At 41.9% G+C, this 20,739-nt stretch overlaps 1 protein-coding gene across 50 annotated transcripts in view; it reads left to right on the forward strand.

Annotated features, from left to right (window-relative positions):
• Positions 1-20,739, forward strand: part of CAMK2D (calcium/calmodulin dependent protein kinase II delta) — a 158,805-nt gene that overhangs the window by 56,554 nt on the left and 81,512 nt on the right. For all 50 annotated transcript variants that reach the window (XM_074588556.1, XM_074588521.1, XM_074588523.1 and 47 more), the window contains one exon: positions 6,442-6,501. In XM_074588556.1, the coding sequence (XP_074444657.1) occupies positions 6,442-6,501 (60 nt within the window). The remainder of the gene's footprint in view (positions 1-6,441; positions 6,502-20,739) is intronic.

Genomic DNA, 20,739 nt, shown 5'->3' on the forward strand with positions numbered 1-20,739 from the left:
ATTTGTATTTTTCATTTAATTTTCTTGCAGCTTCTGGTGTAGACAGTGTAGGAGACCTGTCGGTAATGAAGTATAGGTGATTAAATGAGAGCAAAGGAAGCAAGTATATAAATATACTTGCATATTCTGTTCTTATTGTATGTTTGGCTTTAAAGCTTGGCTTCCTCTTACTGATTATCATTTTTCCCTGTTCGTGCTGGCAGGTGAACACAGTTTTAGCTGATGAATTACGAGAGGAATTAACTTTTTGGTTTTAGTAAGTGACCTACTGTTTCATTTTCCTCTGAGTACTGTTGGAGCATAAACGTTCTGCGCTAGATATGCTGTCACAAACTTTCTCAGCGTTCCTGGGATTTTGCCGCCCGCGGGGTAATTTCTCTGGCTGTATTCCTCGCGGCAGGACGCTTCTTTCCTAATCGACTCTGAGTGCAGCGACACACCTTCTCCCGCTTCGGATGTTTGGGAGCTGAGCGCTGGAAGTATTTCGGTTTGAACTGCCCTTTGACATTCACCTTCGGATGGCCAGTAATTGAAACCTGGCTGAAAACAGGGTAACAGAAATAGATATTTGTCTCCTGCCTGTGCAGTTGGATGTGCTTGGTAAATAAGCTGAGCAGAGGAAGGAAGGAACACAGTAATTCCTCAAATACGTAGAAAAAACGTGCAGACTTTAAAGGCGAGTTGTCATCTTGGGTACCCCATGAGGTTACGTTTGCATTTGGTTCCCCCCCAAAAAACTTACGTACAACTTACTCAGAAGGTTTCTGACACTCCTCGAACAACGCTAAGGATCGCTGTATTTCTTTGGAAGTGCCGCTGTCATCCTCTGGATCTTAATGTCCACTTAAATCCTTGGCTCAGGGAATACGTAATGCTCTTTCTGCTGCTTCATGGCACAATGGGCATGGTGTGAGGTATCTCCATTCACTTAGCGTTTCCTTTTATAATGGGTATCATAACAACTACTCTGACACGAGCAACTTCATGAGGTAAATGCAGAGAGCTCGGTGTTATAATTTACATGACACCAGATACCACCTCGTTGGTGCTACGCTAGTTACGTTTGGGGTGAAAATCTGGGAATATTACACAGTCAATAACAACAATGATGAGGTAACTTTCATATATGGCAGTGCATATGTGAGGAAGATGTTTTTATTGCGACTTACAAAAATATCAGGCGTGCTTTTTTAATCAGTGCGGTTATTGTTCTTAAATCATGAGATAACAATTCAGCCTGTCTTCATACCTGAAAACATTCGGCTCCAGTTATTTGAGCACACTGTTATGTCTGTAAACAAGAGCTGGACATGAACCCAATCTCAGCACGGCCTGCTCCTTATGCTTTTGCTAGAACGTGATGGTTTTGTGAATTATTCCCCTGTTTTACGGCACACTCTGAAGCCGTCTCCACAGGCACAGCTGCCTCTGAGGGAATACTGTGGGCATACGGCACGCGGGGCATGTCCTTGCTTCGACGCCTGAGCTGAAAGCGTGAGTAACGATTGTATTCACTAGGTGCTTTTAATTGGCAGGCCTTACGATGCGAAGCTTTGTCTCTAAGAAACAGTATTAATTTACGATGGAAATGTATTTTTTTCAGAGCAGTTTACTAGCTGAAGCATCCGAGTTAGCAATATGAAGCAGTAAACAAGAAGAATTTATGTAGCCGAATAAATGAAGTGTGTTGTTTGGTTATGGTGGCCGTCGATTCAAAGAATTTCAGTACACGAACGTGTGCAGATACCCTTTATTTTTTTTATGCACTTTGATGCTAAAATCTCAGTGACATCAGTGGGAGCCAAGGGCTGCCAGAATCTTGCAGGTTGACGCTCGGTAAGTTGGTTTTGGTTAAATGAAAGAGCTCCATCTAGTTCATGCGCTGTCATTTGAGAGTTTATTTCCCCTAGTAAATTGTGAAGTCATATTTACTTGTCCGGCTTTTTTTTCGCCTTGTTTAATTTACTGCCTGTCCATCAGGCGGAAGTTTTCTGTCGTGTTTGTCACGCGCTGCATGGGTTGGTAGTTGAGATTGCCTTGCCCGGGTGGTTCCCGCCGGCTCGCTCTAGTATGATACCAGTTAAACAATCGATGAAAATGTTTAGTGTGTGTAAAATATATGTATAAAATATATGATATACATGAGATATCAGTTACATATATGAGAGAGATGTATATGATATCAGTTCGGAAGCTGTGGTATAGCAAATAATAGCAAAGAAATGTCAAGTGTTTATAGTTTATATTCAAGGTCGGAGATGAAGTGCGTGGTTCTATCCGTGTTATTCCTGAAGAGTCGACATAGGATGAATTTGGCGTTTCGTAGAAGACTCTCAGGCCCGTTCCAGGTTTCTAGCTATGCTGGCTAATCCTGAGACAGATGGAAGTGGTACAGAACAGCCTTTTAAAGCACCGCACCGGAGACACGCGTCTTGTGCCGAATGACCAACAGTCCCTTGATTTTTATTATTATTTTTTTCCCCGAGACACCGATCGTATTTCCATGTTTCTTCTAAACCAGGCTTAGTTCAGTTTGTGTTTCAGATCGTCTGCCTGTGTGCTGGGTGTAATACGGCGACTGGTGAGCCCATGATTAAGTTACGGCCCAAGCTGAGGGGCATGAAGAAGCTGTAACCAAATACGTCCGTGCTTGGGTTTCAAACCTGCTGCAACTTGAATTTAAAAATCTTAACATAAAACCTCGGTGGGAGAGTTCAAGTTTACAAAAGGACTTTGCACTTATCTTGCTGATTTTTTAATTATTTTTTTTTTTAATATTTTGGATTTCTGAAATTTAAAATTAACTCTTCTTTCTTTTTTCTTTTTTTTTTTTTTTTTTTTTTTAAATAGTAATAAAGTAAACACGGAAGAGGGTTAAGCTGACAAATTTTCTCGTGCAGGTGGCGCAGGCTTTGAGGCCTGCCGGGGAATTGCGATGGTTGTTGCCAAGCGGTGACTAGCTGACGAACCGCACCTCTGGGCAGCAGACTGCATACTCCTTAAAAGAGTATAAAAATAATCCCAACTATTAACGTAGGTAGAATTGATTCAGTTGTTCTTATTGTTTAAGTTGACTGAAAATATTGGGAAGTAGGAATTCTAGAAAAAGTGATGAAGTTTCATGGTTTTTCCTCCAGATTTTAAAAAGCATTTTACAAACCTGACGTGCTGACTGTTTTAAAGATGGGGTTTACTTTTTATATTTTACTTTAAATCTGTTGTTATAGTTTCTCTAAACATACGTACCTAACTATCTAGATACTTTACAGGAAGGATTAAGCTTTGCAACTTTTCTTTTAACATCTGATGCTAAATTACTGACTCTCAGAGTTGTCATCCGTAGCAACTTTTTCTAAACTTGTTCGTTTCTTAGTGTTTTCAGAACTAAGCTTACCACGCAGTTGTTGTGACGCATGATAATTTTATTTAAGAGTTAAAGCGCTGTATTTCAATTGTAGCGTATTTTTTACATCCCAAACAGTTGTACTTTCCAAAATCTGTAATTTGGAAAATTTGTGACGCTTATTCAGGTCAGGTTTGCAATGTTAGAAACCAAGTACTTGGATTTCTCTGAGGAAGTATATTTGCTGTATGTTTCTGTATTATTTTTTTTTTTTTTAATAATTCTGCCTGTAGAGGCTGACATTTTGCATTGCGGCTGTTTTTTCCCGTTATTATAGAGAGAATTGCTAGAGCAGCAGAACTCCATGTGTTTGCCGTGATCTCTCCTACTGAATCGGTGCCTATTTTATCATTATTTGACTTTGGAAATCTCTTTTACTTGCAGAGAATGTAAAAGTAAATAATGTGCCTTTATGTTTAGTTTTACACTATATATTTCTCTGTCAATGTCCTTGTATTTCCTTTTTTTGTTATTACAACATTTAAGTGTTCCTGACAGCTGTGTCCAGGATATTTTGATGTCTCCTTGACATTCATACCCAATAAAATCTTTGCTGTCTTTTTATTCTTGCAGTCAGTGTTTCTCTGATTTAGATTCTCTTTCGATTCATGAAAAGACCCTATACAAATGCTGCTTATATTTTCTGCAAAAAATGATGTCTCCGAGCAGTCCGGTTATGCTTACTGCTTGTTTTCACCTTTTTTTTTTTTTTTTTTTTCCTTTTTTGATGTTTTTCTTTACACCTCAGGTCTGTGTTGGTGCCTCGCCAGCCAGTTTGTGTGTGAAACCTGGTACTCTGTTCCTCTTGGAGCAGGGCTTTGGCATCCCTCCCCTAGCATCCCTTCTGCTGGAAGGGATACTCATGTCACAAATACAGATTCGCTTGGGTTCAACACACAGAATTAGGTGGATAACGACCACGCGTCCCTCCCTCCCCTGTTTCTTGAAGTTGTCCTAATTTTATTGTTGCAGTTGAACAACTATAATTTCTACAGCACTTCTTGCGTTCAAATTCATTGCTGTTTGACGATGACCTCTCTGTTGACATCATTAATCGTGCTTACTGAAGTCTTTACTGATTATGCCTAAAACAGTTGGATGGATTGAGTAAATTACCAAAAAAAATAATGCTCGTTAATTGAGGACAGTTACTTGGTATTAAGTTGTCAAGATCTGTCAGGAGAGCCGGAGACTTAATCTATCTCTTCTGTTACTATTTGATATGATTTAAGAGTTTGCTTTCCAAGTATACGTGAAATAGGTTGCTCTGTCTCGCTTCCCCCCGGATTGGTGTGAGGTTGGCTTTAAGGAGCTGGTTCGGAATGTTTTGGACCCAGAGCTGGCTGCTAAGAGTCTCTCCGCTCTAAGGCTGCATGCTATACCCAAAAGTTGGCTAATATTATAAAATTGTATTGGCTGCTATTGGCTAATATTATAAAATTGTATTGGCTGCTATTGGCTAATATTATAAAATTGTATTGGCTGCTTTTCTACCTCTCCAGAAAACCTTAGTATATTCTTAGCAGCCATAGAAATTATGTTGCAGAAAGGATAAATGCGCTGGAAGTTGAAATTACAAGATTACAGTAGGCCGTAGCTGGCTATTTTTATTATCTTCAAATTACGTATTTTAATGCCTGAGTTACCTGTGTGTGTTTCATATTGCCTGACACTAGACATTTTAACACACCTGAAGACCTTTGGGTGTTCCCAGTATAAGTAATGTATGCATTCCCCTCCAACTCTCTCATGTTTTGTATAAAACAAGTACTACCTTGCTTAATGTTAATGAAAATACAACAAAAGTAATACTATAAAGTGGTGTTTGGAGCAAATATTATACAAGCACCTCTCCTGTGAGGACAGACTGAGAGAGCTGGGGTTGTTCAGTCTGGAGAAAAGACGGCTCCGAGGAAACCTTACAGTGGCCTTCCAGTATCTTAAGGGGACCTACAAGAAAGCTGGGGAGGGACTTTTTAGGGTGTCGGGTAATGGCAGGACTAGAGGGAATGGATTAAAACTAGAGATGGGACGATTCAGACTGGACGTTAGGAAGAAGTTCTTCACCGTGAGGGCGGTGAGACACTGGTTGCCCATTGGAACCCCATCCCTGGAATTTTTTAAGGCCAGGCTGGACGGGGCTCTGAGCAACCTCATCTAGTGGGAGGTGTCCCTGCCCGTGGCATGGGGGTTGGAACTAGATGATCTTTAAGGTCCCTTCCGACCCTAACGATTCTATGATTCTAAGTGTGCTACGTGAAAAAAAAAAAAAAAAAAAAAAAAAAAAAAACAGAAGAAAAAAAAAAAGAAAAAAAAGACCAGCTTAAGTAAAATGGAGCTTGATGCAAGTAGTAATATTTTATTTCCAGAAGTGTCGTCAAGGCTTGGTGGTGGAGAAGTTGAGCCCTTCGGCCTGCTGCTCTCCCCGAAGGTTAAAAAAAGAATCAAACGGCCGGGAGAGGGGGAGCCAACAGATGGTACACCTTGGACCTACGTGTTCAGGGTGTCTTCAGGTTAATGAATAATCAGCCCGAGAGACAGATTAGCCCTGCTGGGGAAATAATAACTGCTGGTCGCGAGTTATGGGAAGTTGCTGTGGCATGGAACTGCAGTGGGAGCTGGCACCCTGTCGAGCCGTCTGCCTGGTGCGCTAGGCATCATTAAAGCAGGGAACAGATAGGATTTAAGGTGCCGCTAGAGGTTCAGGTTGTCTTTATCTTGATGAATGTTGTAACGCGGTTTATTGCCTGATAATTATAGGTCATGGCATGACTGTTTCCTGTTCTTCCCAGTGAATCGGCAGCTTGATTTTTCTGATGAAACGGTGCCTGTGGTAGTCCATCAAAGAAGCGGTTGGCTGCAGTAGCCTAATTCAATATTACGAACAGGTTGAATGTAAAACCTTAATGGATCTAAATAAAGGAGTATTTTTTAAAGATCCCATCAGATGATGTGATTTTTTGCTTCTGTAAAGCAAATACACTGAATTATGTTAATCATTGTACTAAAAGCAACTCTTCTGCTTTCCTTTGTTGCAGATCACCAGAAACTGGAAAGAGAAGCTAGAATCTGTCGCCTCTTGAAGCATCCCAATATTGGTAGGAACGTTTAATTGCTTTATACGGTAGATACCAGTTTAGAAAATTGGGGGGGAAATACAAAATAACAGACACAAGTAGCAGCTCAGAGAAGTCAAGGGGAAATATCTCCAGGCAAGACTATTTCTTTATAACGCGGTGCTCCTTTTGAGTTCTGCTGCGGGATGTAATGTCCCGGTAGATCACCTAAAGCAACACGTACTGTTCTCATCTCCTTTGAGCCATTGCCCTGCCATCAATGAGCTGTCTGCGCCAGGTGTTTGGGTTTTTTTTTGAGCAGTGTGTAGGAGGAGTTATTTCCAGTACTGCTCATGACTTTTTGAGACCTGCAGAAGAATTTCATCTAACAGCATATGTTGCAAAATGAGACAGACCAATGTCGACGGAGTTAGTGTTGTTTTTACTGAGATGCTTATTTTATCCTGTTTTATTTTGTGTTTGAGATTCTGTTCTTCTGTAGAAAAGATAGGTAGACGCAGAAAGCTCTGCTACTTTTGTTTCCAGAACCATATGATTTGTACTCAAGCGCTCATGGAAAGCAAAAACAGATATTTGGGGAGGTGGGGTGGTGCCTGTTTCCTTGCTTTAGAAACGGTAGAAACAGAGAAGTACCTCGATCTTTAAGGAGTTGTATCTGGGTTTTTCGGACACTGAATTATATGACAAGGGTATCTCTCACAAGAATATTTACCGTATCTGAAACTTCTCCGGAATGGGGAGGGGATTCCTGTCCATCTTGTTCCTCTTTCCCCACGTACATTCTTAAAAGTCAGAAAAGCTAGTAATATCGCTATATGTTTTAAATAAATGCGTATGCTTGGTACTCCAAAAGCACTTGGCAGCCTGCTTGCTCTTCCTTCTGGTTAGTTTTTTCTCCTTTTAATTTTTAACTAGCAGGTGTTGGTGTTTGTGACATTTTTTGGCTTAATATAATTGTTTCATGCCTGGGAAAGAATCAGCTCCTTCCTTTTAATAGTATTCGTAGATGGAAAACAAACGTACCACAGTTCAAAACGAAGTGTGGAATCTCTGAAAAAGCTCTCTTAGGCAGTCTCAAAAGCTTTAGAGGTTTCACATGCAAATTTGGGTAAAGAGGAAGAATAGTGTTATCTGTGTTATTTTATCCCAGCCGAAATTTTTGCATTGTAAAGTGATGCAAGACAAGGGAACATAGAACTTGTGGGGAGGAAGAGCAGCTCTTCTGCAGCTATGGAAAGCAGTGGTTGCACGTCTGGTGCTACTCTGACTCTAGAGTCCTTTACCTGTGCCTGGCTGTGACTAGAGTATATTTATGAGTTTGAACAAGCTGGGGAAGATGAGCAGAAAACAATTAATAAACTGATGAAGTGGAAGAGCTGAAGCGCACAGAAGAACTCAGTTGAAACAAATGTCTAAATTGATTTCATGCGATGGCATGTCTTCGGTTTGTTGAGTAGCTTGGACCGATATGAGGATGTCGTGGAGGTCCTCTGGGGCAGGCCAGCCATTCCACGTGCAGCGTTTAAATTTGTGAACATTACGAGTTGAAATGCAAACAGGCGACGGCAGCTTTGGTGACAGGCAGGTAGGGTTCGGTCGGTCAGCACACGTGCCATGCACGGCTCCTTGCACCAAGGTGCGCGGTTCAGTCAAAGCGTTACAGACAAATTCTTCTGCTGTTTCACGAAAGATGCCACCTTCTAGATCTGCCTGAGAGAGAGTTTTCATGAATTAACAAGCCAGGGTTTGGCAGCAGGCGTTATATTCTGTCATCATTCAGCTTCTACTGTCAGCTCTTCTGCCAGCCCGAAAAAAACTGTTCCAATTAGTGCGGTTACAATAGCTCCTTGTTTGCATAATTGCTGGAATGAAGGCCACTTTGTATCTGGTTTTGCTCTTGAAGGAAGATCATAAATGCAGTCTGAAAACAAGAAAAGGTTTTTGTGAACTTAGAAAGGTAACTGTTTTCAAAGGGAATAATTACAGGCCCCTGAAGCCCTATCAGGTAAGCTATGGGGACGAAGAGGTTGATGTATCTGAAGGAGGTCTACAGGAAAGCTGGAGAGGGACTTTTTACAAGGGCATGTGGTGATAGGATGAGGGGTAATGGCTTCAAACTGGAAGAGGGTAGATTTAGATTAGATATCAGGAAGAAATTCCTTGCTGTGTGGGTGGTGAGCCCCTGGCCCAGGTTGCCCAGAGAAGCTGTGGCTGCCCCATCCCTGGGGGTGTTCAAGGCCAGGCTGGACGGGGCTTGGAGCAGCCTGGTCTAGTTGAGGATGTCCCTGCCCGTGGCAGGGGGGTTGGAATGAGATGATCTTTAAGGTCCCTTCCAACCCAACCCATTCTGTGATTCGATGTTTACATGCCGTCTGGTCTCCAGCCGGGTGCCAACCTTCTCCTTCGCCCTGGAGGAGGTCACATGCCGCCGGCTGCAGCCCAGCTCCGATGGGGTCCTGCTCTGCCCCCTTCTCCTGCAGCCGTCCCCTCAGCCAGCTAAGGGCCAGCCCGAAAATCGTTTTGGGGGCACGCTGCCTGCACCTGATGAACTCTCTTATTCTTGGGTCGCTGTCACATCCCTTTTTTTAAAAAGTCATCTCTACCGGGTAATTCTGCACCACCCTAGAAAGCACTAATAGTGAAAAAGGAAGTATAGCAGGGTAAGGAACAGCAGAGAGCAGCGTGCTTTATATGTCTCAAAATGGTAAAGATTAACCCTTGTAAACAAATTTTACTTGCAGTGTGTGTATGCCAAAGAGCACACGCGTTTAAAAATATTAACAAGTCCGTGAATAGAGAATACGTGATTTTCATCTATATTTTCTCCTGAATTTACTGCCACGGATTCGTTTCTAATAGCCCAGAAAATAAAAAATTTCTTGGGAAGGAACGAGTCTTGTTAACAGTAAGCTTTTATAATTTAAGAAAATTGAGGGGAAAAAAAATATAAAAAACATTTTTTTCAAATGCGATCTGTATAGGAAAGCAGAGATCTAGTTTAATTGATTGGGCAGTTTCTCAAAGATGATCTCAGTGGTTTTCTTTATTTTCCTCCGGTGTAGTTTTTTTTTTAGTTACTTGCCTCTTTGAATTACCGATTTGTTGCAGGGTTGCAGGGCAGCAGATTGCTGAAGTTAGAATTCAGTAATCCTTTCTTTTTTCTTTCAGGCTTCTTCTTTAGTCTTCCAAATTAGCTTGATTGAATCTCCCTTCTAAAAGTGACTCAGTGTAAAAGTCTCGGTTCCAGGTTAACTTTATTTCTAAAATAACACATAATGTAATAGTACTCCTTTTTAGAGCGTTGTATGGTCTCTTTGGTTAATTATCTTTCAAGACTTAAGACTGTAGCAGGTACTTTAGGGTGAAAACCCCTTTTTAGTTACCTTTTTTGTGCTTTCCCTCCAGTCAGAGTAAAGCAGCCCAGCTGTGGTGAGTCACATTTTTAGATTTCAGCCTGAGTAAACGCATTGTAGTTTTCATATGAGCAAGATTATTTTTTTTTTTCTTTAGAGAAACGGAGTTAAAAAAACATGCTAAACCACTGGAAATATTTTCCAATTATCTTTCCAGAGAAAATAGAGAATTATCAAAAACATTTACAGATCACTGGTTTTGTATTGCCAAGGTAGGTGTCCAATTAGTGCCTAACTAGAAAAATATTTAGTATTTAGTCATTTCACGAGGATGAGAAAGAATTTAGAACTAAACTTTTTAACAATCAATGTACCTATTCTTAGGTTCCCAACGATACCATTTTTGCATCCATGGTTTTATTTATATTTTATATATCATGGTTTTATTTAATGAGTGTCATTATGCAGTTAGGAAAACTTACGATGACATTCAGAAAATACTTTCAATTTTACTCATATATTCACGTGTACTAAACTTCAGAAGTTCGTCTGGTATTGGCAGAGGAGTTTTAAAAATGGATGTGTTTTAATATTTATTTTTTTTTAATGTAGAATTTGAACAAAAGGTTTGGAAACGCACAGCATATAGGAAAAAATAGAAGACCAAATCAGAATGATTTCTGCAAAAGGGTACCACTCTGAAATTTGGGAATTAAGGAGACACGTGAAGATATTTTCATTTCAGTTCTTGATTTGAATCTTCTCCAGTAGTCGCTGTAAAGTGTTAAACACAAAGAATCCTGAGAGGAAACAAACATATTTTCTGCTGCCTTTTTGGAAGTATTTATGACATCAGATTATTATTTCAGGAATCAACATATCTACCAAACACTCGCAAATAGAGCATTTCAGTATGTATAGAGGGAAATGAATTCTTCATCCAAATTATCTGTGAGGCATTTCTACTGAAAGAACGATTTTGAACTAGGGTAGGGCACCAAGTTCTGAATTCATGGGTGAAAATTTAAATTGATGATGATCATTCTCGCTAGCCAGGTGTCAGGAAGGGAGGCTAACTAAATCAAAACCCGCCTCTTGGGCACTTCCACGTCCTTACGAATTGAAGCAACCCATGATAACTCACAGATGTTGTCTTGCTTGGTATGGATACACACATCTATGCCTAGCTAAGCCTATAGAAGCATATGGTCATTTGAAAAATGCTTTTTAGATGCAGCAGTTTTATTTCTTGTAGAAACAGATCTTGCCAAGTGCCCTCGATACCCTTTTAATGAAGCCATGAATCTAGCTACTAGCGTCAACTGCCTTCTATAAGGCATTTGTTCTATTGCTGTATTACGTGCTAATTTTTGTATTAGGGAAAACCAGCATGTCCTTTATTAGCGATATTAGGAAAACAGATAACCACAATAAAAACGTAAGACGGTAGTTCTTATGCGACGGGATTACGTGTGGTGGAGTTCTAAAGAAGTCTCATTCAGTAGTATTATCAACAGATTTAAAGAAAAAAATCGAAGTGGTATCAATTCGATGTGGTTGGGACTAAGGCGAGTTTACAGCCGAGAGATGGGAGGTCACAGGTCTAAGAACAAAGAGTGCGTGTCAGTCTTCAAAGAGGAGTGCCTGCCTCTTGGAAAAGAGCGATTTTGAAAAGCCTGTGATGACGGGAAATAACTATTTCAACACAAATCTCGTTGGGATGCCGGAACACCCAGGGGAAATGCCGTTCTCAGCTGCATGGAAGTAACAATCATAAAGAGGAAAATAGTATTTATTTTGTGTCTGCCAACAGAAGTCACTGCTAGAGTGCTGCGCTGAGCTTTGGCAGCCACATGTCAGTAAGCGTGATCTAGGTAAAGGGGGTGATTTGAGGAGCTCTACGGGGGTAACCAGACAATGTTATTTATCAAGAAAAAGGCAAAAAAACCATGACTGTAGTGATGAAGTTAAACATAGGAGTTAGGTTTTTGGCAATGACAATATGAGACTGAGTTAGGGTTATGATGTTTTCTGACTTAAAGCGTGGATTTTATTTTTTGTTAAGCTTTATCCTAAGAACTGTCTGCTACTGAAGATGTATGAACTCCTCGTATTCAGAATTAGGTACAGGCCGTTCTTTTTGGAAAGCCAAATATTGCTGAAGAAAGACTGAACAGTAATGGTTCTGTTTCCGTAGTGCTTAGGAGGCTGGACAGTCCTTACTGGTTGCGTTTCTATCCAGGACAGAAGTGTCAGGGAAATCTTCCTTGAAGAAGATGTTTTCATTTCGTGTAGAAGTGTCATCCCAGGATAACTCGGAAAGCTGAATATCCCTGTCCAGACACTGCTTTGAATATAGCTAATTCGTTTTTCAGTGTCTCTCTCTTTTTGGTTTAACGTGAAGAAATCCATGATTTCTCCATCCAGTTATGTAGTCATGATGCCTAATGAATGGTGTAGGAAAAATGCCTAAAAGGAAAGCGGATTGGAAATAGTATTTCCTGCTCTCCTTTTTCAAATCTCCACTTCCCACTTAAGTAACGTATATACGAAGGTTTGTTTAAAAAAAATACAGGATTTCCTCATCCTTTTCACCTACGATTATCCTTAGTAGTAGTTGTTGCTTATGTTGTGATTTCTGCCTCTTCTCACCTCAGTTCTTTGTATCACAGTAATTGTACTGGAAAGCGAGCCCTGCTGAATTTTGTGGTTAAAAGAAAACATATATTCATTTCGGCTTGTATGTTTATTCTTCGGATAAACATAAAATTACAAACAAGGGCTACTTGAGCATGTAACTTATTTACGGGAGGGAGGGGTTTCACCTCTATTAATTATTTGTTAGAAAAGTGCTTACTCAGGAATACTTTAGAAGTATGTAAACATCCTTGTCTGCAGCAGTACTAGAATTTTGTTTCCTTCATGGCCTCAGGATATTAAGAGGAAGAAAAAAAACCCTAATAAAGATGCAAAAGTAAGACGATGGGCTATCCTCCTTTGCCTAAGAGTACTCTGTTGAGGTGTACTTGCTCAGGACTCTCTGCGTTGTCAGTCCGGACCAGTCGGTGAGAATTAAAATGATGCAGAATCCATCAGCTGAACTTGAAAGAAAACTTTCGGGGGGGGCTGAGAGTCCTTTCTTCCTGATCAGTCTTTGGCAATACTGGTATTTTCTCCTTTCCCAGCATTTCTTGAGTAATCTGGCCTGCTGCCTCTGTTACATGGTGGTGGGAAATTCCCAGGCAAAGAGAGCTCCAGCAGCTTGTGCTGGGCTGCGGCAGTTCCTAACGGCAGGCTGATTTTCAGTGCTGCATTTCTCAGGTTCTTACCCCGATGAGATGACCGTAACAACATCGGTGTGTCCTCTTTTTCGCTTATTACAGCTTGCTAACACAACAGAGTTTGAAATGAAAAGATGTAAATGTAGGTTAAGCCTTACTGTTTGGAGAACCGACTGCGTTTTCTTTGTAGGATTACACATCAAGTTATATTAAAAGCTTAGCTCCTCTACTGAACAAATACCCACGAAGGATTGGTCATCTTGTGTAACTGTTACTTTCACAGCTGTTACGTCTACTCATGCTTCCAATGTTTTCATTTAGAAATTTGGAAAGAAAATTTGTAAGGAAAGTAATCATCTCTTCACCAAGAAATCCACTGTCCTTGTCCCTTTTTTCTGGCCTTTATCTTCTTTTGGTAAGCTTTGATTTCTCGGTCCTCTTTTAACTTTACATAATGTTGTAACTTAGCACTCTGATTTCTAGTCCAGCAATCCACATATTTTTGATGGTGTAACTGTTACACCATCTTGTTATTACTTTTGATGTTGATTTAGAGCCCGCTTTGGTAATCTTGGTTTATGAGGTCCCCAACAGATGATAAAAACTGCATTAGCCTGATGATGCAAGTCTGGGAAACTGCTGATTGAAACCTGGTAAAAATGTGGAGATTTTTTCCGGTTTGAGTTTGCTCTTGCAGGGTTTGTGCTGCGTTTGGGTAGTGTTTTCCGAAATCAGAGTTCCACTGTCTCGCTCTGTAGGCACTGGAAGGGCTCCTGTTGGCTTTACATTCCCGCTTGTCAAAAGCTGTACGCAGCCAAATGGGACATGCAGTGTAGTAGGATACCATAAATAACCAAAATCTGCTGGTTTTCACGTGGCAGCACTAACACGACTGGCTTCATTACGGCACATCATCCCCTGCCTGCTCGTGTCTCCTCCTTTGCTTTATAGACAGTGTATAAGATACGGCAAGCAGACAAGGATCCATTAGCCAACGGCGTCAGGCTCAAGTCTGAGTCTTCAGCCCTTCCCGGAAGGCCGCAGCAGATTTCACTGACATGTGGCAGCCCTTCAGGTGATAGAGTGAAGTCCTTTTGGCAACAGGACAGGTTGTCCCTGAATGGCTTTGTGAGGCAGGATATTTCGAGGTAAGCAGGACTGCCAAAGCAGGATGGCAGCTCTAATAGTCCTGAGCCGGTTGTGTGCGGATCTGCTGGCCAAGCCTCCCGTGGAGCTGTGGCATTGCCGGCCAGCCTGAGCGACCACGATTTGGAGGGGAGAAGAGTCTTTCTTCTATGCAGAGCTATAGCTGGACCAGCCTAGGGAAGTGCGGAGCAGCATCTTTCCAAGGAACGGTGGCTTTGCACCAGGTCAAGAGGCAGGTTACATACAGGACAGTCCGGGACGCCAGGAAAAAAAGAGACAAATCACTAAGCCGGTTTCCTAAATGTGTTGGTGTCTGTTTGCGATCTGCTCTGGTTGCCATCCGTTGAGCTTGAGAACGTCTCAGAAATCGCGGAGGCAATTGGTATCACCCAAACGTGGCACTGCTCCTCGTCAGACTCATCCTGCTTGCTTTCAGCTTACTCGCTCAAGAGCGCACCCGTACGCCGGGAGGAAAGGAGGAAAAGCCTGCGTTTCAGGGTTTTCTCACGTCTCCCCACAGTAACACAAAACAGGAGCATAAAAGCTGCTAAATCCTTCACGTGGGAGGAAGAATAAGAAACTTCGTATTCTCTTGTCCTTCTTGGACAGAAAGTAATTAAGGATATGCAGGTTTTCTGTGTCCTTTATGCAAGACATCGTGTCCTTTATGGTTTATATTCACCGAGTTTGTGCACGGGACTTCGCAAAAATTCACAAGAATCTGAAGAGAATCACTATTAGTATACAGCAAACGTGGATTTAATAAATCCTGGCTGAATTTCTTTTGACTTAGTGTGGCAAAGTCAGGAGTAGCTCGGCTGGCATTAGTTAAGTTAATGTATAAACCAAATATGGAATAAAAATCAGGCCTGTTCGGGCTTGGTGGATGTAGTTCTTCAGCACGGTATTTTTTTTCTGAGCTTAATTTCAGGTGTCACTCTTTACATCGAAAATATATTAATCCAGACTTCAAAGGTAATAATGCAGTGAAAAATCAAACAAATTCTCAACTATGTAAATTTATGCTCAATAAACATGGGTCCTCAGAAATATATTAACTATGTATATAAAATATATATAGTTTTTATATATATATAAAGCTTTTGTTTACCCCATAGAAAAAATGGAAATCCGTGGGACTGATGCGTGTAGATGATCTTACTTCCTTTAATTACTTTTATTGCTTAGACGAGCTGATCATTTTAAGAATTCAAATCTCATCCATTCTGTCGAATTAATTAAATTTGTAATTTCCGTGATGAATAAGGTGAACCATAGTCCTTGAAAGAATTAAAATAAAACATCAAGAAAGCAAATAAACCAGTGATATAACGTGATTTTATACTTAATGTAAAAGCCAATCGAATGAGGATTGCAGAATAACATTCAGTGTTTGAACTCGGCTGTAGCTGAATAGTGAAGTGCAACAGCAGAAAAGAGATGCTGGTTTTGTAGTAGCCATTTGTAAAATTAAATGTACCGTAATGAGACTGAACCAGGCAAGAAAACACGAGGAGAGCATCGTGGGCTTCGTTGCCGCTGGCTTTTCGGCAGTCTTTCTCCTTCTCAGGTTTTGTCGTGACTGTGCGTTTGATTTCCTTTAATTGGTGAAGTTGTGAACACGCGGTTGATGTTTAAGATGAAGAGGCTGAAAGTTTTCACTTCCGATGGTGTAAGAATTCGGTGGCGAAAGGGCTTTCTGTAGAGCTATCGGCAGCCCTAACAGCGAGTGAAATAAAAATTAAAAAAAAAAAAAAAAAATCTCCACGGTTAAAATACTGTAAGTTGCTTAGTGCTCATCGACATGTCAGTAATTTTCAACACGCAGCGTATGAAGTGTCAGATAATGTGGGCTGTCTGAGTGCGAAAGCAAAGTGTGAAGGCAGCTTTATTAGGTGTTAAAGCTCTTTGTTTCGGTTAGAGCACAATCCTGTTATTCTGGTAAGAGCGGCGCTGAATCTTTCGGTTTTACTCTTCTGGGTTACTGTGGAGCATAAAAATGTCTTTTAGTGTAGACAATGACACTGCTCCTTGCCGCGCTAGGTTAATTTTCTTTCCTTTTAGTGGAGGATGAGATTATTGTAGCTCAAACGAAGCGTCGCTGGTTGTAATGTCCCTGATAACTGTAGCAACACCCGTAATATACCGAGGAAATGAGGTTTCACTGAGATTTGCCACAAATTTTGTCATTTTTTTGCCTCAGAAAGTATAGGCATAATTTGCAGCAAAATAGGTAATGATAAAGTATACATCAAGCGCGAACCAGACCTTGAAGGATTTTCCTTGCCTGCTTATAGCTGGTTTTGTACGTTTTCTTCAATGCACAGAAATTCTATTCGTAGCGTGTCCAGATTCTTCTAAACATTTTTACTTCCCGTAAAGTCAGTTAGGCTTGTGTGACCAGTCATCTTAAATGTAAAATCGAGTAATCCGCAGAAACGGGAAGTGGGATTTAAGCATCTCTCTTGAGGAACCTGCTGCAGGGGGTGAGTACGAGGATGTATTTTGTTTTCTTGCTCTGCTTTACTTTCTCTATATGCTTTCTGGAAGGAAGAGTTCCATAATTGCATTGCTGACTTCGAGAACCGTATAAATAAGCTAGACGAAAATGAATTGCTCTCTCTTTACAAACACAAGATGAATCTTTGAGAACTTCTTTTTTTTTTGTTTTTGTTTGAAAGCTTTGTTTATTATGACTCTGCAACCACGTGTTATGCATACGGATAGACATCATGACTCCCAGCTAAACCACAAATATGTAATTTTCCTCTGGACCCTTTCCTCCAAAAACATCGATCTCTACTACTTAGGCTAAAGTAAGCTTTTTCGCTCAGCATAGCCATTTTTAGAGCATTTTTAAGGGATATTGTAAGTTCTGTTCCTTTGCTTTGTACAGACGCCGTCGTTGACGGTTTGATAGGTGAATTCTGCGCTCGTTCTTGGATCAATACCCAAATGCTGGAAAAAAATACTGTGAACCTCTGACTTGAGTTGGGGGGAGAAAAACCACCAAACCCAAACTGCAAAAAGGTTACAGTATATTCAGTAGTGCAGATGGGTGGCACTGGATGGCATTAGTGCAACTAAAAAGTGGTAACATGGTTGTCGGGTGGTTTCCGTTATAAACCCAGCTCCGGCCTTGACCTTTGTGGCTGCGGGCTGAACCTGCTCTGGTGAGGGACACTTTTGTCTCGGCCTGTTCCCTTTCCTTAGAGAAACTAGAGAATTACCATTCCGGCAGCATTCGTTTCCCAAGCAGCCTGAATCTCCTAAATTTGGAGCGTTTGGCATCCTACCCCGAGGAGGGTGGGCTGCCACCAGCAGGGAGGCTGGGGGAAGAATCGATATGTGCCTGCTTCTGGAGAAGGTCTCTCCAAGGAGAAGGTGTTTGGCTGTTTGTACCACCTCAGAGCTGAGTCCCAGCCTTACCCCTCCTCTCTGCTCTCCCAACTTTGGTTCCCTGTCACATGCAGAAAAAGAAAAATTCAAAGATGGGGGCAGAGAGAGGGGAGGGAGGAAGGGTGGCACCACTGGCGGGCAGGAGGAAGAACTTGAGTGAGGGAATGGAGATCTGAGCTGGGAGTGGTGAGAGGCGAAAGGAAGGTCCTCCTGACTTAGGACCATGGATTATGTTTTGAGTTAAGCAATCATAAATCAGGAGTGGTGCTTTGGGAGCTCGCTGTGGAGCTTAAGATGTTTTTGCTCCTCTCCCAAAGACGATAGAAACCCGGGAAGCTCATTAGGGAAGGCGGTCCTCGGGGCTGCTCAACTGCCCAGACATCTTGCTTTACTTACGTAGCCTGCCCCCTGAAAAAAAACATCGTAAATCATGGAATCATGCGGGTTGGAAGGGATCTCTGGAGGTTATCCAGTCCCAACCCCCTGCTCAAGCCATGTCCAGTAAAATCAGGTTACTCGGGGCCTGTCCTGCTGAGTTTGGAGAATCTCCAGGGAAGGAGGTTGCACAGCCGCTCTCGGCCCCGCTCCAGCGTTTCACCACCTTCCTGTCAACGTAAATAAATAAATACACGTGTCTCTATGCCTAGCTGGGATTTTCCATACTCCAAGATGTCTCTCTTGCCTCTGGTCTTGCTATGTGCAGCCCGGAGAAGACGGTCTCTGCCATCTCAACAGTCTCCCCACTGGTAGCTGGTGGCAGGAGCGAGACGTGTTCCAACCTTGTCTTCCTATGGCTGAGCCATCCCCTCCTCCTGTGCCGCCGGGGGCATCGTGGTGGCTGTCTGCTGGAGAGAGCCTGGCAGAAATAATAGCTAGCAACAAATCACGCTGTCCTACTAAATACTCAGACTGGGCTGAAACACAAAGTTAATGTCACGGGTTGCTTCAAAGGCGCGAGATATGATGTAATTCAGGGTATGGTCTGTTTTCGTGCTCGTAACTTTAGATCCGAGCGTTGCATTAGTCTGCTTTTAGGATGCTTTCCTAGGCAAGATGCTGCAGAAGAAAACAGTTTAGGGCAGGGAGCACGGCGTTCGCGATGTTTTGTTCTCTAAAACCTTTCCTGCTGATGAGCAAAGAGGGTACCGGCAGGAAAAGTGCACATTCTTGCTTACAGCTGCGTCCCTATTAGGATGTTTTTGTTCTTTTCTTAAAAATACATCAGCTTTTGTGTTTAAATATTGTGACATAAATTCTTAGTGAAAGTGGAATTTCACTAAAACCTCAAAGCAGGGCCTGACTTTTTGGAATGCAGTTTTTAATTGGTTGCAAGGTGTGCGTTTGGTAGCACATTTTATAGGCTGAGCTTGTCTGTGTCATGTCACGTGCAGAAATCCCTTTTCCTCTTGCTTTTTGCATTTCATGTGCATCTCTTACATCTCTACCAACGCAACGCCCTTTCAGTTAGAGATTTTATAGTATCTTGAGTGTTATATATTGAGAACATCACATGGAAAATCTGGTTGCTTACGAAAAATGTAAAAATTCGCATCGAAGATAATGAAGAGAGCCCAATGAAACTGTGTGCTGCTGTGGCGCTGGGAGGCTGGCTGAACATCATCAGTCCACGGCTCTTCCCTGTGGAATGCACCTCTCCAGTAGTGACAGTACAAATTAGCCCCGTGTCCTGTTCTGGAGAAGTCATGAGAGAGGAAATACCATAATGCAGTTTCTTTTCTTGCTCAGACGGTGGTAACTGCAGTGATTTTAGCAATGACTGCAGCTGCCTGCTGGAGACTGCTGGCCCGTACATCTCACAAAAATCACCCAAAACTCATTGATTTTGAATAGCGTCTCATCCATGTCTGTGTTTTCCTAAGAGCTCTCTTGTAAACTACTTACGACAGCAAAATTATTTTTTTTTTATTATTATTATTACTGTTTTTTTAAATAGCCACAGATCTGTCCTTATCAGGACTCAGGACTCCCTGCTTAGCCTGGCGTGTCCGTAGCTCTGTGGGATGTCACCCTTCACCGTGCCCCTGCGTGGCAGCAGTGTGGCACTGCCTGGTGACAGGCTGGCTCATCCTCCCCTCATGCTCGAGGGTGAGGGGACGGAATCGATCCCTTCCAGGCTGACAGCCGTCTCCTAACCACCCCCTGTCTTGTAACAAGTGTCTCGGGTGTCCTTTAGGATTTTCCTCACTCCTCCAAAGGTTTGCCTTTAAAAAGTCCTAAATTAAACTTCTCGTCGTGATGGGAGGCTGTTGTGTTGTGCCGTGGCAGACCGAAGGATGCTACCTGGACTGGTCTCGCAGCCTAGCACAGAGTGGATGCTTTTACCCTGCGGATACCACTAATCTCCAGCATTTGAAATGGATAAATACCTTCTAATTGCTCAGTTTGGTCTGGTTTTTTTGCGGATTTCTGCCCTGAAGACTTTCTTACTCCTACAAAACTGCTGATCTGGGAATTTTTTTCCAGTTGATAGGGGTTTAACGATACCTCTCTCCTCCCAGCCACCTTCCAAATTTGGAAGTTCTTTTTTTAGTGGCTTCACCAGAGTGTTAGTATTCTCATGGACTGCCCGTGGGAATGTGCTTCCAATTTTAGTTTGTCCTCTAGATGTCCGTCTCCCTTAAATGCGTCCAGCTTCTCGTTACAGCTACGCTGGGCCGAGCGTGGCGCTCTGCTCCTCATACTCGTCTATCGAAGATGTTTTCGGTACTGTATTGTAATCAAACCCACGGCTTCTGCTCTTGTGCTGCACAGCAGTGAATAGCGCTCGTGTATCAGCCATTGCATCCTCCAAGTAGTGCTTTTTTAATTAATTTCTTTGTTGGGCATCTATTTACCAGGTGACCTTGGCAGTTATTTAATTGCATTCCATCAATTTATACTTGGTCTAATATGGATGGTGTCACATTATTGTTGAGTTTGGCTGTGCAGTCTTGCTGGGAAAGAATCGGTTGATGATCTAAAGTCGTAATTGTGGCTGAACGGCTTGCAGCTATCTTCTGTAGGATATGTATTTTGGGAGTGTTAAGTAAGGCAAATATAGTAGTCCGTGTTTTTGAATA

Source organism: Larus michahellis, chromosome 5, assembly GCF_964199755.1.
Source record: "Larus michahellis chromosome 5, bLarMic1.1, whole genome shotgun sequence".
Classification (NCBI taxonomy): domain Eukaryota; kingdom Metazoa; phylum Chordata; class Aves; order Charadriiformes; family Laridae; genus Larus; species Larus michahellis.